The 20,860-nt window shown below is 37.1% G+C and overlaps 1 protein-coding gene across 4 annotated transcripts in view; it reads left to right on the top strand.

The window, feature by feature from the left end:
* DIP-kappa (Dpr-interacting protein kappa) overlaps positions 1 to 20,860 on the top strand; it is a 156,345-nt gene extending 135,485 nt beyond the window's left edge. For 3 of the 4 annotated variants that reach the window (XM_070209515.1, XM_032437531.2, XM_032437530.2), the window contains 11 exons: positions 3,199 to 3,240; positions 3,587 to 3,792; positions 4,082 to 4,147; positions 4,221 to 4,260; positions 4,343 to 4,498; positions 4,602 to 4,730; positions 6,396 to 6,533; positions 10,347 to 10,511; positions 11,218 to 11,277; positions 12,194 to 12,280; positions 18,222 to 20,860. In XM_070209515.1, the coding sequence (XP_070065616.1) occupies positions 3,595 to 3,792; positions 4,082 to 4,147; positions 4,221 to 4,260; positions 4,343 to 4,498; positions 4,602 to 4,730; positions 6,396 to 6,533; positions 10,347 to 10,511; positions 11,218 to 11,277; positions 12,194 to 12,280; positions 18,222 to 19,009 (1,827 nt within the window). In that variant the 5' untranslated portion in view covers positions 3,199 to 3,240; positions 3,587 to 3,594 and the 3' untranslated portion in view covers positions 19,010 to 20,860. The remainder of the gene's footprint in view (positions 1 to 3,198; positions 3,241 to 3,586; positions 3,793 to 4,081; positions 4,148 to 4,220; positions 4,261 to 4,342; positions 4,499 to 4,601; positions 4,731 to 6,395; positions 6,534 to 10,346; positions 10,512 to 11,217; positions 11,278 to 12,193; positions 12,281 to 18,221) is intronic. The other variant, XM_070209514.1, reaches the window with a different exon arrangement.

Raw genomic sequence — 20,860 nt, 5'->3', positions numbered from 1 at the left:
GTACAAAATAAGGGAACTTGTTTAGTCTTCTGTTAAGTTTAATATTTCATATCTTATTTTGCGTTTTGTACCACTGTGCACGCCTTGAGGCAACCTGAAAACGACCACACGAACGGAGTAGGCGGCACGTTCCCATCGAGTTTCCGCCTCTTATTGTGTGCTTTTTGTTTATGACGTCCATTTGGTGGGTGCAAGCAGCCGAGATTAGATTCTGGTTTTGCCAAGGTGGTCACACAGACAGTCTGTGCATTCTCCTCGTCTCCATTCGCTATGTGCAGTCCGCCTACCTCAATGATTTGTGCGTTTCCGGGCAGTCGCGTAAATGTTGACGACTCATTTTAATGCCCGGTAAAGACGTGCAGATTTGCGATTTGCATTTGCAGTTGATGTACAGAGGGGCATTCGAATGTTAAGCGCCCCATAAATTTGCCATAAAAGTGAGCTGCGCTTTAAATGACCAGCGAGGCGCCTAAAAGTATGCCGACAATTTGTGTTTACTCGCTTGAAATAAAGTAAAAAAAAAGCGCAGTCAAATTTGCTTTGGCGCCGCTTTTTGCAGCTACTTGTTCTGGCCCAACCCCGCCCAGTCGGAGAGGCGGCTCATTGAAACTGGCTGCCACTTTTCAGCGCGTTTTTGTTTGCACAAAGTCCAAAAACCAAAGTCGGCTCGAAACGAAACGAAACGAAGCCATCGGCGAGCCTGATAAATTGAATGGTCAGCTGCGTTTGCATAAAAAGGCCAATTCAGGACCTGGTCCTTTGCTTAGGTGAGCCAAACAACATTTGCGCGCCAGATCATGGTGGAGTCGAGTGGACATTGAGCTGACTGATTGCCAGTCCAACCCCTGCCACATGTGGTGCCAGCGTCGGATGGCGGGCAGACGTTTGATTATTAACGCTCTTTAACATTGAAGCAAGCTTTAAAATTAGCAAAGTATGTAAGGCATTAGGTACTCTATAAATTATAAACTGTGCAGCAGACAGGGGCTGACAAGCAATTGACTGACATCAGGCTTTCTTACTGCTAGCGAGGTACTTGGGGCTAGGGAAACCCTATAAATTTAAAACATATTTGCAAAGCACAAAGCCAACATATGTGAGGTTAAAAATACTCTATAAATTAATTTACTGACAACTACCTTTAGTTAGCATAAATTATGTTTAAGAAAATAATACGAATTTATAAGTTTAATCTCAGACAAGAGTATTGCTTATTTAATCCTGAGTTAAACCAATTGATTAATTACATAAAGTGTGCTGCAAGAGGCAGCATAGAATGCCATATATCTCAGGATTCCTTTGAGACACTTTTAAAAATTATTGTTTTCCGAAGCAAGGTAAAAAGGCAGGTGATATATTGTATTTAAAGACATATTGCAATAAAAAAATAATTTTCTGATATTTGCCAATTAATAAAAATGATGATAAATAACGAAAAAAGGAAAAAAACTCAAAATATTGAGTTAAAGTATTTAAACTGAACATATTTAAATTAATGTTTATCATATTTAATTTATTGTAGAAAGTGTACTGACTTACTGAAATTTTTAGTCAGCTACTTCCGAGTCTACTCAATTATTACATTAAATTTATTAATCCTACTATTTTCTAACGCATTCTAACTGATCACAACTCTAGTGTCAGCTGGCAGCTGCTACCCATTACGCAAAAAGAATCCCAGACAACGGCAGGCCAAGCAGATAGCTTATGAAAAACTGCTCATTAAATTTCAGCTTGACGTTCGCCAGAAAACAACTCTTGAATGGCAAAAACCTGCAAATGCAGCCCTGACAGGTGAAATTGAAAGAAGCGTGTTGCGCTTTCCCCCGAAATGCTAAAAAACTCAACTCCAAACTATACGAAAAACGTGCTAAAACGTAAATCAACAGCGAAAATCGTGTTGAGCATTTTTCGTAGCCCGAAAAAAAGAGAAAAGAAAAACAGAGCGATGGCCAAAATCGGAACAGAACTGAAGGGAAACGGAGAAAAAGCATAAACAGTAGTTGCTGCACGGCAAACGGGATTGAGGGGGAGGACTCGAAAGTTGAAAAGTGGCAAAAGTCCACAGGGAATTGGAGATTGGACACGGCTTTGGGTGTCGGCCACCAGCAAGTGGGGGGCAAGTAGGGCTAGCGATTCTTAAGCGCCGTTTGCAGTTGTCCTGCTGTCGACTGACTCCTGTCTCCTGTGTTCTGTCTCCTGACTTCGCAACGTAATTCAATATGCAATGCCGTGTTAAAAGCTGTAAAAATGCTTAAGCGTTTTTCAATTTACCAGTTTTATTTTACGTACAGCGTCCCAGAACACATTGACCGGAATGAGATTTGCAGCTAACTCAAATTTCTTAAATGCTTGTGGAACATTTGCAAGTGTCGACGGATAAGGGCACTGATACTGGAGTTTGGTCGGGGCTAAACGAATATTGACATGCGACACGGCAGTTTTGTGATCTGAAAGTCGAATGTTAACTAGAATTAAAAAATTCACAGAACCACAGATAAAACGCAGACCTAAAGTAATTAATGAAATCTCTTTAAAAGTCTAACAATACAAATTATTTAAGTTAATCTTTAAGTGGAAGAATAGATATTTTGCTTCTGGCAACTTATTTAATCTATAAGTAATATAAGTAAATAAAATAATAATATATAATAAAAATGCCGTTAATGTTAATTCTTCTTTCTAAAAAGTTTTGAACGTGAACTTTACATAATGCGATTTTTGATATTGCAATCACTTTTTTACTTAATATACACAATATTATTTAGCCAAAGACTGTAAAAATGATGTAATATATATAATTCTTACAATTGAATAACATAATGTCACTGTAATTGAATTACGAAATATTTTCTGTTAAATAAAACTTTTTGTGCTCTCACAACGAAAAACCTGCAGTCGTTGCAATTTGCGACAAAAAAACAATAAAACTTGAACTTTTGTCATAAAAACGGGCATGAGAAACTAAAAGCGCAGCGTGAAAATTGTCGTATCAGCAAAATAAGGCGACAGCAACAGAGTCCACAGGACACGGCAGGACACATTGGCGCAAAGTTTTTGTCCAAGTTGGCGCTAATTAATTTTTATTTATTACGTATACGAACGGGCAGCCAGAATGTTTTCCCAATGAAATTATTTGACCAAAAATATAATTAAATTTTCTAACTGCTCCTTTTTGTGCACTCTTTCGTTCTGCAGGCAAACACACACGCGTGGATACACAGCAAACGGCACTGGAAGGTAATTAATTTAACGGCTTTCAACTTAACCTTGTGCTATTTTTTTTTTTAATTACCTTCCTTTAATATTTTGGTGCCCGCCCGCGACTCGCTGCACTTTCACCGGCTTATGGAACGTATGCGCAACATGCCCCATCAAGAGTCAGTAAAAGTGCGACAGAGTCATGTCAAAGAAAATGCGCTACATTTTTCGTTGGCTCCGTCTTTTCTTTTATAAAAATAAGTTTTAAGCGCGAACCACAAAGTCAAATATGGGCCAAGCAAACTTTTACACAAATTAACTCTGCCACAAATGGCTGTGCGGCACCCTTCTGGTTAACTGTCTGCTTCTGCTTGTGCTTTCACAGATGCGGACATGCCACGCTTTGCCGAACCCATTGCTAATGTCACCGTCTCAATTGGCCGCGACGCGCTGCTCGCCTGCGTCGTGGAGAATCTCAAGGGCTACAAAGTGGCCTGGGTGCGTGTGGATACCCAGACGATACTTTCCATACATCATAATGTAATTTCGCAAAATAATCGGATTAGTTTGACCTACAACGATCATCGATCGGTAAGAAGTTATTAAATAACATTTTAATTTGTCTTTATAGTTTTGCGGACACTTTCAAATATTTTGTTCGGAACTGGAATTTGGTTCTATGGAGCGTAAGGCTCTCTTGTAAATGCTTATCGCAAAATCATATCTTTCTCACTTATCTTTTATGTAGACGTGATTAGTAGAAATATAATTTATATCAAATAAACTTGATTGTTGGGAAGAAAATTTTTAGTTGTTAATTATTAAATTAAATTAAAATTGCAGCTAAGGTTAATTTAACATATGTTATTTATTTATTTAGTGGTATTTGCACATCAAGGAAGTAGAGGAAACGGATCGTGGCTGGTACATGTGCCAGGTCAATACGGTAGGTTTTATGTCTTAAATTTGATTGCTTCAAGCAGAAAGTGAAAATTTATTTCTGCTTATATTACTTTAAGGATCCAATGCGCTCCAGGAAGGGCTACCTGCAGGTGGTGGGTAAGTAGAGGACTTCAGCAATTCGCTGGCAATCGAACCACAATGCACGCATCTCATTCTCTGACTCCGCTTCGCTGTGCAGTGCCACCCATGATAGTCGAGGGCATGACCAGCAACGACATGGTTGTCCGGGAGGGTCAGAACGTATCGCTGATGTGCAAGGCACGTGGTTATCCAGAGCCCTACGTCATGTGGCGTCGCGAGGATGGCGAGGAAATGCTAATTGGCGGGGAGCATGGTGAGTAATCAGCTTCGCATTTACAATCCGCGCACACAGCGCTTGCTCAATGTGGTTTTTCTTCTCATGCTTCTCTTTCCCCGTCCCTTTCCACAAAAACCAGTCAATGTCGTTGATGGCGAGCTGCTGCACATCACCAAAGTGAGCCGGCTCCACATGGCGGCCTATCTGTGCGTGGCCTCCAACGGGGTGCCGCCATCAATAAGCAAGCGGGTGCATTTGCGAGTTCAATGTGAGTATTTGGGATATATTAAATTAAAAAAAATCTAGTCTTATTTAAAAATCTCCCTATACAAAAGGAAGCTTTAAAGTTTATTATCGTTTGAGGGAATACGTACCCTATAGATTTTCCTCCAATGGAATAAATATTATGCTTGAACTATCCTAGAAAATAATTTAACACTAACATTGATGAAAACATAGAAGAAATTATTGGGGAAAAAATAGGAAATTTGTAAAACAAATTATTTTGAACACTAAAAAATCAGAATTAGATGGGACTACACAATATTTATAATATTTATATAATATTATAATTTATATAAATATATTATATTGAAGAGGTAGAGGTATACAAAAGTATTAAATTTGTATATGTATTCTTTTGGATAAAATACAAAAGTGACGAGCACCCACAGATATTTGTATATAAAATTTTTTTATTTTTATATTTGTCTTTAGTAAAAAACTTCGTTCTTGTAAGAATTTGTAAGCATTTATTATCAACAAAATTAATTTGTTTACGCTTCCTTGACCAACTCTTTCTCATCAATACCTAAATTAATTAAGAAATGTTTAAAACTGAAAATATTATACGTGCATTTGTCTTTGAAAGTAGAGTAGATTTTCTATGAAGCGAAACCTAACCAGAATAGTTGCCAGTTTGAGAAGCGTGTAACAATCTTATATTGAATTCCACGTGCTGGCGCGTAAAATCCGTTTTTGGGGAACAAGTGTTATGAAACATTTATGTGCCATTCGGTCGGTGTGGCAACCCCGACTGAGAAGCGCTGTGAAATGCGTAAAATACACAAAGCAAAGCAGGTGCGCAACGTGTGTGCTTTGCTTCCCCCATACCGCTTTGAACGGCACGCATCGAATGACTGTTGCAGCCTCGGGGCAATAACCGCAGCTTGTCCTCAGCACACGAAATAGCAAGGGGGGTGATTCGGGGTTGCACGCACTTGGCCGAAAATCGACCAAAGCTGCAGTCACGTTAAATTAATTTACCAGTGTGTGTGTGCGTGTGTGTTTTTGTTGTGTGTATACGCTCATTTCGCCTTGTATGTGGGCGTTTTGTTTGTCAGTAGGTGTTATTTTGTGCCCCACGCTGTGTACGTGGCGAAAATGCGTTGCCATTGCCATCAGAGCTTTTGTTGTTGCTGCCACACGCACACATGCACGCACACCCACACACACATAGCCCCCGGCCGATGCAGTAACAAAAGCTATTTACACACACCCAGGAACAATCTCACGCTTACAGGCGCACTTTTAATGACCGAACGCATTTTAATCCAAAAACAGTTTGCAAACTCACGTAAATTCCATACGAAAATTGCTTCAAAAATCTGTGATGGAAATTGAAATTGTTGGCAAGTTTCATCGGATCAGCAGAAAACAGTTTATGGATTTACAAGTGCTACAATTCATATCGATTTGTTAAATCGTTTTGAGTTTTATATTATAAAATGATATAAAATATAAACAACGAAATTAATACCAATAAATATTTAAAAAAAAAGCGTACGATACAATACTTTATTAACACAATCCCAATAAAAGGGGAATTTCGTGAGCCCATTTTTTTTAATATCCGCAGTAACAAAATTATTGAAACTAATTATATTTTAAAAATAATTTTTTTTTTATGACATTGCATACATATTGTTCGCAGTCCCCCCAATGCTATCCATACCAAACCAATTGGAAGGTGCCTACTTGGGCCAGGATGTTATGCTGGAATGTCATACAGAGGCGTATCCAGCCTCAATCAATTATTGGACCACTGAGCGCGGCGACATGATAATATCAGGTAATTTGAACTGCACAAACTGAACTTAAGCAAAGGCTTAACTTATTGTCATTATTATGCAAATGTGGTATGCTCTATCTGCATGGTATGGTGGATTGTCCCACTGTCCCACGAAATCCAATAAAAGCTGCAGTCTTGACCAGTGGCAACTGTGTGGCTGTTTATTGTAGCCACATTTATTATCTGAAGGGCGTTTGTAAATGAGCTTACAATGTAATCAACATGCTGCCTTGCCAAGACCAGACCCAGGCCCAGCAGGCATTCAGAGAACTGTCATGTAAAATGGCAAAAATTAAAACTCCCATCACTGCGTGAGCCCAAAAAATAAGTTAAGCTGCTGCCGTTGCCACAGCCAATGCAGATGCAAACGCAGCTGAAATTGCACAGCAGCGGCAGCAGCATCAACAACAAAAATGAAAAACAAAAAATCCATTGCCAAACAATAACGTGGGCGTCAATGTTGCTGCTGTGGCTGAAGCTGCGGCGATTTCTTTTTCGCATTACTCATACGCACTGAGTGACAGGCATTCGAAAAACATGCGCATACATGCGCACAGACTGCTGAGCTGTTAATGTCACAGCATAAGGCTTTAAAATGATTGTCCTTATTGGGTAGCACTTGACAGATTGCATCGAGGAAAAGCATTTTAAGGGAAGTAGCCAAGTGCACAGCACAAATGCTGCTTAAATACTTCAAAAATTCTCACTTGTTCCTTATGCCAGAACATGACAATTGTCGCTTTCTAATGAAATGTAAATAAATGTACTATAATACTAAAATTTCTCACATAATTCTTATGAGATTTGTAACATTTAATAACTTATTTACTAAAATGGGTTATCCTGTTTTTGTATAAGGAATTCTTACCCTTGTAAATTCAACAATATTATTAATGAAATTATTAAATTTAGCATATTCAATATAGCTTTTAAAAAATTAAAAAATTCATTTAGTATTGCACCCAATTTGTTTATTTATTGGATAAACAATTAAAAATCATAAATAATTATTTTAGTTTTTCGTTGATTAATTGCAATTGCTGTAGAAATCAACATGTTAATAGAACCTTACATAAATCTCAGTCAACCTTAAAGTAACGAAAATTTTAATTAAATTTACAATAAACACATATTATTTAATCTATATATACATATATTTTAATACTCATTTAATTGATGTAAAAATAATTTGAGGCCTTCTCTTAGTGCTCATTTAATTAAACAGACAATCATATTTCAATCTGAACTTAAGCTTTTCTTCATATATACTCTCGTATGTGTATGTATATATTTGTTTATATGATTCCATCTGGCCTTACAACAAGAGATTTTCGCTTTTAATGGCGCTGCATATTTGTGGCTTTGATTGCAATATGAAATTCCCTTTAAATCCAAATCCAATAATTGGTAAATGATTAAATTACAGTAAGTCCCGTTCGCACAATGCTTTTAATTAACCACTGAGCTCTCAGTGTGCATCAAAACTTTAATATAATTAAAATGAAAATAATCAACACTAATAAATAATATTCTGTTATGCTCGCAAATTGACAAAACAGAATTGATATCAATTTAAGTAAAGATGCAATGTGGTAAATACTATGAAAATACTGTTCGTCAATATAACCAGCTATTCCAGAGATATAAATGTCAGAAAATATTATATTGTAGCGGAAATTATTTGAACATAATCACATTGCCACACACACACACACACAAAGACCCACACACAACCAATATTGCGGGTATTTGCGCAAATGCCGCGTGCAAGCGTAAATCGCCTAAATGCATGCAACATCATGCGCCAGCACCAACAGGACGACCAGCTGAGGTGAAACTCCGTAATCCGCGCTTTGCGACCAAATTAAAACGGAAAATAATTAACATTGAAGTGACTATATAAAATCAATAAAATTCATAATGTGTATGCTTAGACGAGGCAACAAATCATTGCGCTCTTTAAAGGCTTACAAAATGTCATTAAGTATTCTCGTAAGCCTTACCCCAGTAAATTAATATAATGCACTGCGCTGAGATAAAGCGTAGATAAGTCGAAACACATGAACAATTTGGTAAGCCGAGAAATGAGTCATCATTCGACTCGTGAGCATAGAAATTACAGCAAATGCCATAGAAGGGTCTTTTGATAGACCTCTATTCTTATTTTTTATGCTTAAGTGCCATTTGTTTGTTCGATATGGCACAGACACACATCTGACACGACATACTTGTGTGTGGCAGAAAATGCCAAATTATGGCCAACGTATCAGCTAGTAGGAAAGACATTTCATATGCACACACGCATAGGCTGCAAACAAAACGCAAACTGGGATATGAATTCGGCGGCGTCGAGCATGATGCATGGCAAACAGACACCAAAAGTTTTGGGTAATAAATTTTAAGCGATTTCGGAGCGAAACGCATGGAGCTCCTCTGTATGTTTGTTTATAGATGCAGGTGGGTAGATACAGAAACTAGGAAAAGGAAGCTACCGAACGAGTGAATAGATGGAGTCTTAGACTGAAGACAGATGCGAATACAAAGGTACAATCTGAAGTAGAGGTAACGTATTTGGAGCTCTACATCAGAGTCTACCAGTGTATCCTCATCTGTCTTAGTACTTTTCTTCTCTCTAAACTTTGGTATGAGTCTAGCCCAATTCTGTCAAAAAAGAAACAACTTGTCGCACAGCCCTCGCTTCAACTGTCACTAGCACATGCCATTTATCACAGACATAGTCAGCGCAGGACAAGCAATTCTCTCTCAAACTACCGTAGATGCATGCCACAGCCAGCCAAAAAAAAAAAAAAGAACGCGAAAAAAAAACACGCAAAAAAAACTTGTGTTTTATGTCCCAATATCGGATGGCGGCATATTAAAAGTATAAAGTTGCTGCCATCAGTCGCAGAAATCGCATATGTCGAGGTCGCTGCTGTTGCTGCTGCTGCTGCTGCTTCTACTGCTGTTGATTATGAGTTAAATTATATATTTGCGTGTCAGAGGAGCTTATAATAAAGCACGAAAAGTATCTGAGTAACTGCGGCGTCACAAAAGGTGACTGACTATAAAAAAAAAGAACAAGCAGAAGCCGCGACTCACATGCATGCTAAGCGCAACAACGTAAATTGTTTTTGCCAAAAAAGAAAATCTGAAACCAAAGACATTTGTCACAAGCACACACAAGCACACACACACATGGACACACGCAAATAAATAGAGGCACAACATGGCGTATGAGGAACATGCGATATCGCCTTACACTGCGCCAAACAATCAAAGTGAAATTAAGTTTATATATTTAATGCTACTTATATGAGCCATCGCCGCTTTACTTGCTATTTGTGAGCCTAGTCTGGCCTAGTCTGTGCCCCAAAAAGTAGGCAGCACAAAGCGAAATTAAAGCCACAGCAGAAGAAAAAAAAATAGAAAAGAAGTAAAGAACATTGAACAAAAGTTTTTTTTTTAGATTTTCACTGATTAATGAGAAAAGTTTTATTTAGTTCTCGGATAGGGAACACCCTTAGTATCGAACTGCGGCAGTTTTAATTACACACACACGCAGACAGCTACAGCTGCGGAGGGTTGGGGTGTGTGACGCGTAATTAGTTTGAGTCGCCATTGAAAACGCATTTCGCCCCGCTGCTCACAACTACAAAAAGCACACACAAAATGCAGGTGACATTAATTAATTGATTTTTCTTTTTTTGCTCTTTTGCTACAATTTTATGTGTAAGGCAAAACTTTAAAGCTGCATTCACTTTTTAACAAATATATATATATATATATATTTTACGATCTGTTTGCGTTTTGCAGACACTTCCCGAGCTGGTGATAAATACGAGACCACATCAACCGTCAGCGGTTATACGAAATATATGAAGTTAAAAATTCGCGCCGTTGGGCCAAATGATTTTGGCACCTATCGCTGCGTAGCAAAAAATTCGCTGGGCGAAACCGATGGCAACATTAAGCTCGACGGTGAGTGACATTGCGACACATATTTATTTATTCTTTCTGTATGTTTTTTTCTTCTTTTAATTATTCTTTTTGCAATTTATTTATTGCACTTGCGCAAAACTATCAGAAATATATTCACATATTTAATTTGCTGCGCATCAGTTTAATTGTCAAGTTTTTTTTTTATTTTTGATCAGTTTTTAAGAGGTGACATTAATTTAAAGATTTTTCTTTAAAACTTGCCAATGATTCAGAAAAAAACCTGTTCATTGCCAAAATAAATTAAGCTTAAAATTAGAGTCATTAAGTCGTATATATATGTATGTGGTAGAGTTTATTGATTATTCATAGTTAAATTAACTTTGCCGCGGTCAACATTAAAGGAACAAATAATACTTGCTGATAATGTTATGCTGTAAGGACAATTTAACCAAACATTTTAACGATAATTGTATTGATGTCAACATGATTTTAAAAATAAAAGTTCGGTGATAGTTGTCTTTATAAAGCGACTCTTTGAGCCCAAAATTGACTGCTGGGTTATGCTCTAATATAAGTTTGATTATTTCATTATTGGTTTGATTTATTAAGTGTTTATATTGCTGTATTTTAACTGTTGATAATTCTTTACGAAATTAATTATTTTATTTTCAACAAATGTAATTGAACATTTGGAGAAGTTAATTCTTCCACGAATGAAAAATAAATTTGTATTCTCCCTTTACAGAAATGCCGACACCCACAACAGCAATTATATCGGAGATGGCCATGTTAAATCGTAGCTATGGTATGTAATTCAATATTATAAATTAATTTCATTTTAAATATCATTAAGCACAAACTCACTCACTCAACCTCGTCTAAATTGGTTTTACATAATTTGTATTAATAACTTTATGCACCGCAAATCATCAGCATAAAAAGCACCAAACTTTGACCCAAAAGTTAAGAATCATCAGATGGGTAGAAAATTTTTATTTAGATCATCAGAACTAAGACTAAGAACTTTAAAGTATTTTGTGTTCGAGTCGTCTCTATAAGAGTCTTGAAATGTCTACTGGCCATAATCTACGCAAATTGCTGCAAATACTAACAAAAATGTTGTCAGACCGACTTGAAACTACGGCGGTCAGCCAAAGTCCCTACACAGGACATCAACTTGCCCCTTTCGCACATGAACCCTTTTACCCCTCATCAAGACTCTCATCCCATTTGGCAGCTTGCATGCAATTTTCTGTGTCCATTTCGCTTGTTTTACCACATTTACTTTTGTTTGTTGTGTTTTTTTTTATTTGTTGTTGTTGCTGCTCAGACGGCTATTAAATGCAAATAAATGCAAAAATTAAATAAAAATACTTGGAATACCATTACGTCTATATGTAAATTCGTTTTTATGTGCGTTTTTCTTTTACTCTCTCCATTTTTTCTCTCCCTTAACCCAACCTTTTCAACTTTTTGGTTTTTTAAATATTTCTTTCATGTTGCCTGAAAAAAAATAAACAAAATGATAATAAACAAAACTCCAACCAACAACAACAAAACCGCCATTATTCATATACCTTGTACCGTGCCAAAAACACGTCCAACTCTCTCTCTCTCTCTCTCTTTCTATCTCTCGTACTCCCTCTCTGTTGCTACGACTGATTCTTGCTGCATAAAATTATACAAAAAATCCAACTTAAACCAACTTCACATTGCAAAAGATGGCAAGAGACGTCATAGAAATAAATTTGAGTCGGCTAACGCTTTGCCTGATTACGGGGTTGAGGAGTGGCGTGACGGTGCTCAAGGTAAGTACCCGCTACGAGTAGTCTACCCCTTGTACCCCTCTCCGTTAACCCAAACATACAAAAAGCATCCTTTGTAGGTGCCCGGGTCCTGTATCTGTAGGTGCCTTTTTGATAGCCATTGCTGCACTTTTTCATCATTTGCACATAGTTCCTCTGCACTGCATCTGTTCTCCTCTTATCATACATCTGGCTCTCTCTCCTATCGCTGTTGCATTTTCTTTTCATTCATCTTGTATATTTTTCATATTTCAAGTGCGTCGCCGTTGGCTTTTCCCGTGTTGCCAGTTGCCATAATGCAAAACTTATAATGGCAAAATTCTCACTGTGCGTATTTCGCTTGGTGCTTGGTGCTCGCTGCTAGCTGCTGGCCGCTCTTTTGGCCTTTTGTTTGGCCATGGCCAAGTGTTTAGCGCCAACGTTAAAAATTAATTAAATTTCCTTGACGTTTGCATCTCACAGTTTTCCGTTTTTCAGTTTTCATTTCATGTTCAACTGCAAATAAGCAGTGCACTTTATTGCCTCCTGCACCAAGAGGCGGCAATATCGCATCTTGGATTTATGAAGTGCCATAAGCATAAGGCGCACAACAAATAAGTCGGCAATCAAAGGGGGCACAGAATGGGGGCGGAAGAAGCAGCCGAAGAAATAAGTAGTTAAGAGTTATAGCCGTGTTTTTGAATGGTTAAAAAAGCTCCTCAACTGTTTTTTTTTTGTTTAAAATCTTATAAGTGCGAACATTTTAGATCTATCTGCGCAAAACTGTTTGGCCAGACAGACTGACTAACTGACTGACTGACTGATCTACGAGACCAACATTTTTGCAGAAGCTTCTTTTAGGAAGTGGTGCTTTAATGTGCTTTAATGTGTATTATTATTTAATGTGTATGTTATTTAATATTATGTTTAAACATATTTTCCTGTTTTATTCAGACTTCCCACACATTAAAAGTCTTAGTGATTTATAAAGGCAAATACTAAAATAGTTAAAAATGTTTTCATTTTATATTGAGAATAATATTAAACTTGATTAAAAATGAACGTGAAGCAGTAAAAGACAAATTTGACGGCGGAACTATATTTGATTTTATACGAACAAAGCCAGACCAAATATTAGTTATGCAAACTACGATGCAGCTGATTGATAATTGATTCTATTTTGAATATGCGTACATTTGGTATATTGGCAGCAATTTGTAATATCTTTTACGAAATTTAGCCCATAATGTAAATAATAGACCAGCAAATCAATTTCTCGCTAATAACAACGGCATTTCAATTAAACTGCGGTAAAAGTGCGTATAAATCTGATAAAACAATATTCAGCTAAACGACTAAACGGTGTGGCACAATAAAAAAATCAAAAAGGATACCAGCCATGGGAATGCAGGAGCGGAATGCAGCCCGCATGGTTCACATCAAATCAACCACAAAAGCTAACCAACAAGTTGAGGGCAGGTCGGGAAGTGCGCAGGGTGGAAAAAAGCAACTAAGCCACAAAATGCAGCCACAAAACACAACCAAGCAACAATTTATTTTGTATTTTATTCTATTTTCATTTCGAATGCACGCCAGACATTTGAGGCGGGGCATTTGTAAATGCTTCACACTCAAAACATGTGTGTGGGTGTGTGTGTGTGTGTGTGTGGATGTGTGGATTTGTGTTGGCGTGTGTCTGTGCTAGTTTCTCTTTTTGCCGTTCAAATAAATCTGTTGCAATAAAAACGCCATCAATCGCATAGCCCAAACAACAACAACAACAGTAACAGGCAACAGCTTAAATGCTGATTGACACTGACATTGTGACGTTGTCAATACCAATATCCACGTCTGTCCAGCCGCAGGATGCACGCGTGTCCTGTGCAGCATTTTTCACGAAAATATGTCGCAAATTAGTCGCAAAAAGAACTCACGGCAAATTAGCCATAACCAGCGTCTGGTTTTATTGCGGTTTTAGCCAACATTTTTCAGCCTGCCTGGCTTTTGGGCACTTTTAATCCTTGAAACATAACAACAACAAAAACAGCAATAGCAATAACAACAAATCGCTGGCTAACGAAAAATATTTGCCAGCAAAAATGTTGATTGCATTTAAAATGCAATTATTTAAGGCACGCGTCCGTAAAATGCCGCTCAACCGACTGCACTAATGAACTGGATCTGAATTGTGCGGGCGGAACTGCAAAGGCAGAGGAGGTGCAGCGGACCTGCCAGGCCATATCTGTTGTCTGGGCAAAGGCTACGTATAAGCAGACAGCGGAGCTGGCAAGCGCAGTCGTGCATGACAAGTGCCTCAATAAGGGGAGCAAAAAAAATAGAAGCATACAAATAAGACTCCAAGAAGAAAAATACCCCTGAAGACATATAATTTAAATTTTTCTGCAAGAGAAATCTGAGACTAAAATTTAAATTTAATTAGAATATGAATTATAAAAGAACAAAGGTAAATGACATGATAAAGTCAATAATTGACAAATTCGGTCTATATATATTCATAAAATTTACTATGATCTCCATATATACAACTTTTTGTCCTGATTGACTAAGTGACAACTAACCGTCGAAATTTACTGAAGTAAGCTTTTCTGATAGAAATGCATGCTACGACGATTTTAAGAATTTTCTATCTTTAGATATGGAAAACAACACGGAACACGGTTAGATAAAACTTTTAGGTTTAGCATTCAACTGCCTGCAAACTCATATTTTGAAGGATATTTATGAAGAATTATCTGAGACGCGCTTTACACTCTTCCATCCATATCATAAGTATATATAGACTTCAACCTGTACTGCACAGACTTAATTAACTATGTTACATTGACTTTGAACCTGCTGTTGTTAGTTTTTTTCGTATAGATTTGAAGCAAGACATTTTGTCAATTTTTCTTATGTAGTTAATTTAGAAAAAGTAAAAATGTATTCAGTTGCCGGTAATAAAAAAAGTCACTCGCAAAAAGATCTTTAAATATTGATTTTGTAAAAATATAAATTCATAAAAATAAATATATTTTCCATCAAAAAAAAAAGAAGAGAAATACAACAAAAATGCCACAAAATGCTTTTTTGATTGATTTGCGATTGACAGCTTTGACAGAGAGTTTTCAACGTTTTGTTTTGCCGACGTCGCAGCTTATAAATAAAATATCACATACATATATATATGTATATGCGAGTGTGTACTATATAGGGTCATAGGCCGCAGAGCTGAAGCTGAAAAATCAGAACAAAGATGCGTGGCGTAAAATTGGAGAATATTTATTGCCCCGAATTGGCATCGAATGAAATATGCCATCAAAAATGTCTGACTGTCGCTCTGACACCTTTTCAATGTGTTCTCAATCAAGCGTGAATGCGGGCATTCACAAAGACACCCCACACACACAGACACACACAGACACACATGCACTATTGATATTTATGTCTTTGACATCAATCAAAGAGGAATACGAATTTCCAACTAAATCTTGCTGAGACCCTTAAACAAACAGCTCAAGGCAGAGCTATGCTGGCATATATGCGTGTGACTGTTTGTTTGTCTACTCACTTGATGCTCTTGAAAATCGCTTAAATTTGGCCTATTTGAAGTGTTTAGTGTTGGAGCAACTTTATTTGAACATTGACGCATCTATCACTTTATATTTATGACTTTGACTGCAGTAAAAGACAACAACAACTGCCCAAACTGGCCCTATAGCCAACAACAACAAGAACAACAAATATCACACCAAACACCACAAAAGACCAGCAGGAAAATCAACGCAATTCGCGCTTAAATACCACTTTGTTGTTATTTATGACGCCAGCTGATGAAAAGCCAAATGCCAAAAGATTAAAAGCAGATAAAATATATTTAATAGCCCTCATATGTATGTACTTTTACCAGCGCACACTATGAACTCCCTGTGTGTGTGGATATGTGAGGGTACAGTGGTGCACATGTGACGAAATTGTCAACAAAATATTTCAAATAATATTAAATAAAGCGTTTTCGCTTCTTCTGCATGGACTAGGTAATGAAAAGCTAATAAATTATTGCCACACATATTCAAAAACAATTCGAACCATTAAAAGCCTTTTAGCTCATGTTGTTGTTATTATTATTTATAAATATTCTAAAATTATTAATACCGTATTGAAGAATATTGAAAGGCCTAAGGGCCAATCTTAGTTAAGATAAGGATAAAGATAAGGATAATGGTACCCAAGATAAATGATATATGTAGCAGTCGAGTATTTACAAGATTTTGCTTATAAGTAGGCAGCCTATACCAATAAATACAGAATTTGGTTTTGATATCTTGGAAAACAAACAAGATGTTCATACAAAATCCCGTTCATTCGGACCGCCTTAGTAGAGTTTTGTGGTTAGCGTTCAAAGTTATAGTTTATCAAATTTGCAACTCTTGAACAATACTTAAGCCACTGTGTCGACCATATATCAAACATTGACATGCGGTCAACAAAGTGCGTTCAATGACGTGCATAAAAACCAAAAGCAACTACAATAACAACAACAACGAGAAGCACCCGAGTAGGATGGGGTGGACAGCACTCAATCAACCAGAGACAGGGACAAACTCTGTCCAAGCTTGGGTACATTGACTGCCAGCCTTATAAAGACGCACAGAAGCACACAGCACGGTAAAATATTGTCGAGTAATCGCTGTCGAAACGCTCGTCGAATGCATTGACGATATAAAGACACACAATGACATTGTAAAAAAAAAAATAAAAGACAGAGAGAGCGAATGGAAACTGGGGGAGAATATGTATAAAAATGTTAAGAGGGACTGTCGCAAGTAAAAGATGTCAACAAGCAGCACCGAAATGGACGCCATTCGGGGAGCTTGCTTAAGCGAGCCCCATAAATAGAGCTGTCGACCAGAGGGAACGGGTAGATGGGAAAGAGGAAAGGGTCGATTGTGGTCAGTTGTCAAGCTGTTGCCCAGTTATTATAAATTAAAAAGCTTTGAAATTACTTATTCTTAAATGCTATAATGCGCAAACATATTAACCTTCTACCACAACTACGGTTTATTTGAAATAGTTTTAAAGCGAAATATACAAAGTAATTCCCATGAAAACCTTATATTTTCTTTCTATATTATTAAATATTTTTATTGTTAAAATTACAAATCTTAAGACAATTTTAGGTTTGGAAAATATGTAGTATATACGCCAACTTATATTTTGGAAATACTTTTTTCAATCTAGATTAGATTTAAAGAAATTTAAATTAATAATAATAGTTCCAGACATTTAATTGAAAAAGTAAATGAATACTTTAACATAATGCAATTATTGACCGTAATCAGGTTTATGGAAATATTGTGAAAATTCTTTTTTAAACAACTTAAATATAAATAACATAATATTAAATATTAATATCATATTATTTATTTTAATATGTTTATTTTCTCATTACCTGTTTTATTAATTTCCCTTGAGGGGTTTTCCATGAAATATTTCATTAAACATTTAACAAGCTACAGCTACAGCACTAAGATAATTAAATCCCACTGCCAATTTTGAGGTTTGTCAGGCAAGTACGCCAATCCATTTGGCTGTTGGCCTAGCAAACATCAATTGGCCCAAACCGCAAAGCTGCAAAATCAATAAATTAACAAGCAATAGTCATATAACCGGTCAGGCGCTACGAACTATTAAATGCATAGCACACACCCCGCAGCAATTTTCTTTTATCACCGACAACCCAACTCTCCCCCCCCCCCTCCCTCCTTTATGTCACCCCTCTTCCAGCCCCTTGATATATCCATTTATCCAATGCCATTTTAGCTTTGGAAACGCGCAAAATAAATGAAAATATAAACCCGACTAACCAAAAACTGATTACTACAAGAGCTCATATATACCCACAAACTCTTCTCTTCTCTCCTCTGTTCTTCTCTCTTCTTTTCTTTTTCTTACTTTCGATTTGCAGGCAACCATGCTGGCAACACTGGCGATAACAATCAAACGCCCGTGCGTAATCCGCCCGGAGCATTTCACAATTCTGCAGGCTCACTGGCACAGCATAATCTACTTGGTAAAATAATGCGCGGCATTAAAACGCAATCATTTGGGATTTTCAAACGTTTATCGAGTTATTTGCCAGCGGCGCTGCTAACGTCGCTGCCAGCGACGCGGTGGCGTATGAGTAATATGAAAAACCAGGCCCCCACCCAGCCACTAGAGGGCGCTGTCAGCGCGCAGTCAAACATAAACAGCAGCATCTGCCAAAGGACAAACAGCGGCGGCGGCAGCAGCACCACCAACAACAACAACAACAACAACAGCATCCATGACAACAACAATAACAGCAATCGATGGGCGTGGCAGCGTGAGCTGCGCATATTTCACATTGCTCATACGCCGCGTGTGACGCAATGCCATTGGCCAATGCTCATTTGCATAGTAATATTGGCAGGCAGTTATGTTGTTGCCACGGATCCTATGCCAAAGTTGTTGTTGCTGCTGCCGTTGCCGTTGATGTTGCTTTTGCTTTTGCTTTTGCTGCATTTTATCGGCAGCCGCATCGCATTTTCTATTAGTGCGGCGCATAGGCAACATTTAATGTTAACATTTTGGGCTGTTGGTAATAAGGTTGCCGCATTGTTGCCGCAAATTTATACAACAACAGGAGCGGCAACAAAAACAACAACAATGGGGCTAAAAGCAACCAAGCCAAACACATTTGCTGTGCTTTGCCAGCGCCAGTATTCAAGATGAAATCAAATAATTGCAAAAAACTCATTTAGGGCACAACAACAACAGCAACAAAGACAACAAAAACAACTTCAACAAAAAGCAGCGCGGCAAGAGCGTGAAAAATAGAATCAAACTTAGACAAGTAAGAAACTGAATAAAGTTGTGCAAGGCAGCACTAGAAATACTCATAGAGACACCCTCATACTCATATACCCCCATATACTTGAACTACATGCGTATATATGTCGTATATAGCATACATGTATAGCTATAATCGTAGATATGTTTATGCTTGCGCGCGTAAAATGAATATCATGTTAAATGGCACTCGCTCTGAGCGACTGTTGATTAAATGAATAGTCAGCCAAACAGCAATTGGCATTACGAGTTTTTCTCTTGGCTTTTAATTGCCAATCACCACTTGGATATTAAGTTTTCCTTCTTCATGTTCCGTTTCGAGTGTTCGCAATTCGATAAAGCTAATTAGCTACTTTACAACTATTTCACATTAGCTGGCAAATGTATTGTTGCTCTCTATTTTTTTTTAAATATCCAATTATTTATAGTTGATAAAATAAATTGGCGTATTAACATTTAACATTTCTTACCGTTTTAAGGTTGAAGGTTTTCTTTTTATACCCTGAACTCATTTAAAACGGAAAAAGGGCAAATTGTATTCGTGCGATATGTAAATGTATGTAACAGGTAGAAGGAAGCATCTCCGACGCCATTAAGTGTATATATTTTTGATCAGCATCAATAGCCAAGTCGATCTAGCCATGTCCGTCTGTCTGTCTACCCGCCCGCCCGTTCGTCCGTCCGTCCGTCCGTCCGTCCGTCTGTCTGTATATATGAGCGCAAGCATATCAGAACCTATAAAAGCTAGAGAAAGTTTAGATGTAGGCCTCCTAGTGCCTGCGCAGATCGAGTTTGCTTCCGATAACCGATAACTTGTCCCGTTTCCAAGTAATCGATATAAATCTTTATCGAAATCCTGATTTTTGGGTAATTTTGGTATTAATAAGAGCTAGAGTCACCAAACTTAACAAGTAGCTTCTAGAATAGTATATATAATAGCATTTGGTGTTGGAAGAAGAGGGCTTAGGGTGTCCCCTAGTCGGTAGCTCCGAACTAGAACCTCTTGTTATTTGTAAAGTTTTTATAAATTACATAAATATATTTATTTATTATTAAAACTTACACTTGCCTAAAATGTTCTAAATTTTCATAATTTAAAATAATTTTTCAAACGTACCCTAAAGTTTAGCAAATAGGTGCAGGTGGCATTCAATCCTGTGCGAAAACATTTTATCATTATTATTATTTACTTTTGAATTTCCAAATTGTGACACTATTTCGCTTTGCTATGTGAAATAATTTACATATTTATTTCAAATTGTTTTTATCATTAGTGGTTCTTCTTGAATGCGTTTCGAATGCGAACTGCCAAAAGCCAATTGCTGTTGAAATATTAACAAAATGAAAGTGGAAATGTTTGTTTGCTCTGCATGCAATTAATTTTCAAATCAATTCAAATATGCGCGAACTGGAAATGTTTATACACAAATAAATTTATGAAATATTCACAAAAGCAGTAAAAGAACAAACAAACACAAAAGTGAATCTCTCTAAATGAGAGACACAACTGATGGTTCAGCATGTAAAGTTCAAACAAAAGCTATGCCTATTAAATGAACATAAATTAATTATATTAAACAATATAAATTCATAGCAATATGAAAAACACTGTTAATCAAATTTGCATTTAGATGAGCATATTTACAAACACACACACGTACATAGCGAATTTACATAGTAAATTTAGCGTAAATAAAAACCAAAGCAAAAAATTTAAAACAAAAAAAAAACAAA

This window comes from Drosophila virilis, chromosome 4 (assembly GCF_030788295.1).
Source record: "Drosophila virilis strain 15010-1051.87 chromosome 4, Dvir_AGI_RSII-ME, whole genome shotgun sequence".
NCBI classification, from domain to species: Eukaryota; Metazoa; Arthropoda; class Insecta; order Diptera; family Drosophilidae; genus Drosophila; species Drosophila virilis.
Note: the sequence above shows the minus strand (reverse complement) of the source record. Positions and strands in the feature narration are given on the sequence as shown.